At 32.0% G+C, this 7,425-nt stretch overlaps 1 protein-coding gene across 3 annotated transcripts; it reads left to right on the top strand.

Moving 5' to 3' along the window:
• The first annotated feature begins 3,014 nt into the window (after positions 1-3,014).
• Positions 3,015-7,029, top strand: LOC127796032 (ankyrin repeat-containing protein ITN1-like). 3 transcript variants are annotated; one of them, XM_052328073.1, is made up of 4 exons: positions 3,016-3,966; positions 4,078-4,227; positions 4,318-4,892; positions 4,955-5,139. In XM_052328073.1, the coding sequence occupies exons 1-4, from the start codon at positions 3,408-3,410 to the stop codon at positions 4,958-4,960; spliced, it is 1,290 nt and encodes a 429-aa protein (XP_052184033.1). In that variant the 5' UTR covers positions 3,016-3,407; the 3' UTR covers positions 4,961-5,139. The 3 variants fall into 3 exon arrangements, with proteins under 3 accessions (XP_052184031.1, XP_052184033.1, XP_052184030.1); XM_052328070.1 differs by having other exon boundaries at positions 3,018-3,966; positions 4,997-6,306; XM_052328071.1 differs by lacking the exon at positions 4,078-4,227 and having other exon boundaries at positions 3,015-3,966; positions 4,997-7,029.
• The last annotated feature ends 396 nt before the right edge of the window (positions 7,030-7,425 follow it).

Genomic DNA, 7,425 nt, shown 5'->3' with positions numbered 1-7,425 from the left:
ATTTTTTTTATTACTTTCTTAAAAATGTGACATGTCTTAAATGTGATAATTGATTGCTAGGGGGAATATGTAAAGTCATGTATGGATAATTAATTTTAAAATTTTGATTATTATTATTTATATAATTAATTGATTATTTAAATTATATTTATTTTATATATAGTTTAATTATTTTAAATTTATTTTTTTATAATTTTAAATGTTATAATTTTATATATAACTTAAATGTTATAATTTTATTTTTTAACTTTATTTTTATTTGTTGTTTTCTTAAAAATGTGGCATGTCTTAAATGTGGTAATTGATTGTTAGGATAAATATGTAAAGTAATGTATCTATAATTAATTTTAAAAATTTGATTATTATCATTTATATAATTAATTAATTATTTAAATTATCTTTATTTTATATAGTTTAATTAATTTAAATTTATTTTCTTATAATTTTAAATGTTATAATTTTATATATAACTTAAATAATATAATTTTATTTTTTAACTTTATTTTTTTTGTTATTTTCTTAAAAATTTGATCTGTCTTAAATGTGGTAATTAATTGTCAGGAGAAATATGTAAAGTCATATATGGATAATCAATTTTAAAAATTTGATTATTATTATTTATATAATTAATTGATTATTTAAATTATTCTTATTTTATATATATTTTAATTAATTTAAATTTATTTTATATATTTTTAAATATTATAATTTTATATATAATTTTAATATTATAATTTACTTTTTAACTTTATATTTTTTATTACTTTCTTAAAATTTGATCTGTCTTAAATGTGGTAATTGATTGTAGGAGAAACATGTAAAGTCATGGATAATTAATTTTGAAAATTTGACTATTACCATTTATATAATTAATTGATTATTTAAATTATCTTTATTTTATATATAGTTTAATTAATTTAAATTTATTTTCTTATAATTTTAAATATAACTTAAATGTTATAATTTTATTTTTTAACTTTTTTGTTTTTACTTCTTTCAAAATTTGACCTATCTTAAATATGGTAATTAATTATTAGGAAAAATATATAAATTCATGTATGGATAATCAATTTTGAAAATTTGATTATTATTATTTATATAATTAATTGATTATTTAAATTATTTTTATTTTACATACAATTTAATTAATTTAAATTTATTTTTTATAATTTTAAATGTCATAATTTTATTTTTCAACTTAATTGTTTATTGTCATTTATTTAATTCTCCTTTTTCCCATTGGTCTACTCCGAAGATGTGCTATATGTTGGACTTGGAGAAATTAAATACAAATTAAATTTGTGTTTTGAAAATTATGTTAAGTAAGATTTAGATTGTGTGGCAAAGCGTGGGAAAAAAAGGGAAACTTAATGGTGACATGTGATTTGATAAATTGAGAGAAATTGGAGAATTTGAAGGAAGAAAAATTAATAAAAGAAAACAAATATTTGTCTCTTCTTCCTCTTCATTCCCGTTCAACACTTCCATTTCCTCTCTTCTCCTTTCTCAATTATTCTTCTTAAATTTTCTCTTATTCTTTATTTTTATTTAGTAAATTTTAACTATTTTTTTTTATCCAGTTTGGTCTTCTGATGTAACATAGTACCACTATTATGTCAAGTGAGTGATATGAATGCAACTAGGAAAAATTAGGCCTTGAGAGTTCGTGTGGTACACACATATGAGACAAATACATGTGAAAATTAAAAATAAAAACGTCTACCATTGAATACATATTTTAGAATAAAGAGATTGATTATCGTTTATTCTTTTTTTTTTTTCCTGTTATCGTGTAATTTTTGTATTTTTTTACGCATTGCTTATTGTATTACATGTTAATTTAGGTTTATTTTTTACATGGTTTCGAGATAGAGTTATGTGCTTTTTATTGTTTGTCTACCCTTGCATGTATATAAGGAAATCTTTTAAAATTTGTAATTCTTTTGTTGTATTCTCATGATTGTAACATAATTATTTTATTTAATTTTTACTTTTTTATTATAATTTTTATTTATTGTAACTACTAAATTATACAATTTTCGCTTTAACGATTTTTTTTTTTTACAATATCCATGCATCGCATGGGTTATCCACTAGTTAAAATTAAAATTTAAGTGGGGGTTCAGGGAATCAATTTGTTCTGACGTGGGTCATAGATCGAGCCGCGGGATTGGCCCAGCACGGCCTTACATTCTTGGAGCGCATTGGCCCAACTTGTTTACTATAGTACAGAGCTAGGCTAGGTTAGGTTAGGAGACGAGCCGGCTAGGCAGACCCATGGGCTGCCCGACCCATTTGTCAACTCTACCCCTGTCGCTTATGCTTTTGCCCAACTTTTGCCTTACTGTTGGTGGGGTGGGAGATCGAAGGGTCTCCCGTCAAAAGTGCCCTCGTCGGACCCTCTAACGCTTCCAATTTCGAAAGGGTGGGAGACTTTTATTCTCCTGCCTGGCTTGTTTCCATTTGAGGGGGTGGGAAATAAAAAGATGTTATTAAAGGGGAGCGGGATGTCTTTTGTCCCCGTTGCTAGCGTTGGAGTTTCAGTCTCCTGCTTTGGGTCTTTGCCCATCTTTCAAGATCGATCCATCTTCTCTTTTTATTTAATTTTTGATTTTTTTTATGTTTTTTTTCATGATACACCATAAATAAAGAGAAATATAAGTATATTATTTTATAATTTATCATTATTTTAAGTTATTTTCAGTTTAATTAGACACGTATTATGATTTATTGAAAAGCTTATTAATAGTCAACTTATTCTATATTATTATACAAGCAAGTATTTGTTAATAAAAATATTTTAAAATTAAATATATTAATAAAGTTTAAATTCATGACCTTTAAATAATAAATAATAAATAATTTCTTAAATAATTCTATTTAACTTTCGCCAGTTTGATTAATGATTTTGCTTCCGCTCCCTTATTGTGACGACCAGTTAAGTTAAACATATCTCAGCAAGAATCACGTTTGATTCGTCATCTTTTCCACTTTCTCATTGTTTTGTATAAAGTGAAGTCTGAACAGGCAAAAGAAGAAAGCAATGCCAGGCCCTTTTCCCTAGTTGTCCGATGCTGCTTTCGAGGAGAACCCACTTAATCGATGAAGAAAAATCGGCTTTCAAGTCCCCAAATCTCCATCTTTTTCTTTTGCTTGTCGGATTCCGAAACATATTGGGTGATTGATTGGAGTGGATTATCATACCTTCCCTTACTAGAGAAAGGGGAAAACAGGATAGAAAAGATAGGACAAGGAAAACGCCCCACTGTCCTTGATTTTCCTGTTCGTGATAACATTACAGGAAAAGCAGGTTCTGTTTTGTCGTTGCTTTGAGGGGCCTTCTATTTATCTCTGTGCATTGGCGCCATGGGAATTTGCCTCTCTTTTCTCCCCAGAAGCTGTGTCTTATGGCGCTTTCTGGTGAAGATGGATATCTTAGCTTCCAAAGTAATTTGTACGAAGCTCTGATGAGTGGAGATGAAAACAGGGTGATTCAGCTCTGCGAACGAGTTCCAGAAGGCCCGCTCTACCCATTAACAATACACAATGACACGGTCTTGCACATGGCCACTTACTCCAAACAAGAAAATCTAGTCCTCCGTCTACTTGACAAATTGCCGCAGAGTCAGAACGGCAAAATGGATGCTAAGAATGACATTGGAAACACCATCCTCCACGAGGCGGCCACTTCGAGCAAAATTGTGCCCGCCGCCAGGGCAATGCTCGGTCGAGCCCCGTATTTGTTGGAGATGCGCAACGAACGCGGAGAGACGGCTCTCTTCCGTGCCGCCCGATATGGGAAGATGGAAATGTTTCGATTTCTTGACGAGCAAGTGAAAGAAAGCTTCAAGAGCAAAGAGGAAGAAAAGGTGGACAAAGAGTTGTTTGAAAAAGCGCTTAAAGAAATGTATGTGCGGGACGATAAAACCACCGTTCTTCACATATGCGTCCTCACCGAGCACTTCGGTAAGCGTCCATAAGATCAAAAGAAAAGAGTTAGAATTGAGAATTCCTTCTGTTTCTGCTCTTAATTTGCTTCTTTTTTTTTTCTTTGTTATCACGATGAATATGGTTCAGAATTAGCATTGCATATCGCAACAGAGCATGAATATTTAGTCAATGAGAAAGATGGAGAAGAGATGACTGCACTCCAACTTCTTGCATTCAATCCATCAGCATTCGAATTTGGAAGGAAACTAAAATTCCTAGAGTGGCTCTTTCCTTCTAGTACGAGGACTCTAATTCAACTATAATTTCACAATCTTATATACTGATCCCTACTTTTTGCTAATACACAATTGATTTTGATTTTTCCAGCTGCAAAAGGTGAATCATGGTGTAGGGTTCCTTTGTGGGAAGAAATTAAGAGAAAGAGGCGAGGATATGACTCAGCAGTGAAGCTTGCTGAGTTCTTGATTGAAAAGGATACTTCATGGAAGAAAACTGAATCTGCCTTGGACCAGAGTAAGCCCAGGATCCATAAATTTGGTGCCACGTCTCTTTCCCACCAAGGACAGGGGTCAGATAAAGAACTACATACCCCAATAGCTGAAACTAGTGTAGATATCGCTGAAACCCCATTGTTGTTAGCTGCCAAGTCAGGGATTTTGGAGATTGTTAAAGGAATACTTACCAAGTATCCTCAAGCAGTTGAGCACATTGATGATGAAGGGCGAAATGTTTTACATGTAGCCATCAAGTATCGCCAGCTACATATTTTTGACTTCATTGAGAAGAACATGGATGTTCCAATGATGAGACTGGTGAGGAAGATTGACAACCAAGGGAACTCAATTCTACACATGGTTGGGATCAAGGGAGATCATTCTCAGAGGATTGAAGATATGCGAAGCCCTGCTCTAATATTGCGGGAAGACTTGCTCTTGTTTGAGGTGCACTTCTTCTCTTTCCTTGTTTTTATGATTTTGGAGGATTCAAACAATTTGTTTATCAGTTTTAGGGTCTTAAGTTCTTTGTGATATGCCAACCTCTGTAGCGCGTGAAGAAGATCTGCACGAACCATTTCATCAGACACTTGAATAATGATGGACACTCTGCTGAAAAGTTGTTTGCCGATAATAATGCTACGCTGCGTGAATCTGCTAAAGAATGGATTAAGCGCACTGGTGAAAATTGCTCCATTGTGGCGGTGCTGATTGCCACTGTTGCCTTTGCTGCAGCTTACACGGTGCCGGGAGGTCCGAACCAGAACACTGGCTACCCACTTCTCCTTAATCAATCATTCTTTATCATATTTACCTTGTCAGATGCCCTCTCCCTTACATCTGCTTTGACATCAGTCATCACATTTCTATCTGTCCTCACGTCATCCTTTCAACTGAAGGATTTCAGGCGGTCTCTTCCTCAAAAACTCTTATTAGGAGTGACACTATTGATCCTTTCCGTGTCAATGATGATGCTAGCGTTTGCAGCAACGATAATCCTACTGATAAGTAATAAGCAACAGTGGACAAGAATTGTCTTGTATTCCGTGGCTTTCCTTCCAGTCTCTATCTTTGCAATTTCATACTTGCCTCTATATGTTGAACTAGTGAGGACTTTCTTCCTCTCAGTGAGGAAAGTAGGAGATGTGTTTCCCAGGTTTAACTGTGGTTACCTTCGATCTCGGATTTCCAGCTCAACTAGTTTTAGTAAATCTCGATCCTCACTTATCTCAAATCCTACTCGATCTCAAGCCAAAGATTCCACTCGAGCTTCTGGTCAAACCTCTTTGTTAGCTGTTTGAATGGCTGAATTTTCTTCCTTCAGTACCTGTTTCCCGATTAGTTCTGTTCTGTCACTTCTCTCAAGTGGTTGATTTCTCGAATGATTACTGTGGTTACTGCGCTTTTGTTCTTTTAGAATTGTTGACTCTTAATGCAAAATAAACAAATTTAGATTCCAATTTGAATATTTTGTTAGCTTCAAAACATTTCATCAATTTGACTCATCTTCAAACACACTCACAATGTGAAACCAATCATTTGACATGCAAATGACAAGATCCTCGTATAACAGACAGAAATGAACAGTTCAAGAAGAAATCTATACTTACAAGTGAGTTTGTGATAGCTCAAACGAAGAAGTCATTTTCTATTGCTTACCAAACAAAGATATGCTTGTCTAGTTCTATTTTGGATTGAGTCGAGGTTGCTAACATATGCTTGTCTGGGCCTTACATCATTAATCTTGAGCTTACTGTTACTATGAAATATGAAATTATATATCTTATACCATATCTGGGCCTTTTAGCAAGGATTTTGTGATTAATTATGGGGGCTTAGTTTTCATTTTTTTATTTTTTTTTTATATGTTAAAAAAATTTCATTTTCATATGTTAAAAAGGATTTTGCAAATGACAAGATCCTCATATAACAGAAAGAAGTGAACAATTCAAGAGGAAACATATACTTAAATGTGAGTTTGTGATAGGTTAAACCAACGAAGGTCATTTTCTATTGTTTACCAAACAAAGATTAATCTCTAGCTCTATTTTGGAGTGAGTAGAGGTTGTTAACATATGCTTGTCTCTTTCTGAGGTTGTATTGAACCTATTTTCTTAGGACCCTTGTATTGAAAGTTTTCTCTTCATTTGTATTTCATTTCTTATTTGTAAAGTTATTGCTTTAGCCTTAAAAAGTGTTTTATGTGGATTATTACTTCATTCATTTAAAAAACATTATAAAGGTTAGTACATGTGTATGTGAAAAAGCATAAAGGTCAGTGCATGAGCTTGTGTTAAAAAGATCATTGAAAAGTAACTATATAGAGGATAGTGCTTGCCTATTCAAAAAGTAATACATTAGTGGATTTGAAAATTCTTAGCAAAAAATTAGGGTAACGGACGTAGGTAGATTGCCGAATCACTATAAATAATGTGTTATCTTTGCTTGATCTCGTATTTCTTATTCATCTATGTTATTCATTGTAATCTTGCAAAATTTGTGAAGCACAAATCCACTCCTTTCTTTAGTTTGAATACTTGATTGTTGTACTTAATTTTAATACTTGTGTATTTTACTCGTCACAAACATATTTTTCATTATTGTTTAAGGGAAAAATGACTTTTTTTTGTTTTCAAAAATCCAATTCACCCTTCTTTTTGGTTGCCGCAAGATGGATGAACAAATTGCAAATCAGAAACTCATAAAGAATGAGAATGATTTGAAATATGAAAAAAAAAAAAAAGCTCAAAAAACATGAGAACGATTCAAAATAAAAAATGCAAAAAATGTGAGAATGATATGGGATAAAATTGATATCAAAATACCAAAAAACGTGAGAATGATTTGGAACCAAAAATCTAAAAAGCGTGATAATGATCTATCGTGAGAATGATCCACAATAAAAAACGTAGAAAGTGTGAAAATGATTTAGAATAAAACTATTATTAAAAGCATAAGAAAATTGGAAGAATGATAAAGA

This window comes from Diospyros lotus, chromosome 2 (assembly GCF_014633365.1).
Source record: "Diospyros lotus cultivar Yz01 chromosome 2, ASM1463336v1, whole genome shotgun sequence".
NCBI classification, from domain to species: domain Eukaryota; kingdom Viridiplantae; phylum Streptophyta; class Magnoliopsida; order Ericales; family Ebenaceae; genus Diospyros; species Diospyros lotus.
This window is presented reverse-complemented; position numbering and strand designations above follow the sequence as displayed.

Coding starts and splice junctions, on each gene's coding strand:
- LOC127796032 (XM_052328070.1), top strand. CDS start 3,408: ATGGCGCTTTCTGGTGAAGATGGATATCTTAGCTTCCAAAGTAATTTG. Junction 3,967..4,077: donor CGTCCTCACCGAGCACTTCG/GTAAGCGTCCAT, acceptor AATATGGTTCAG/AATTAGCATTGCATATCGCA. Junction 4,228..4,317: donor AGAGTGGCTCTTTCCTTCTA/GTACGAGGACTC, acceptor TGATTTTTCCAG/CTGCAAAAGGTGAATCATGG.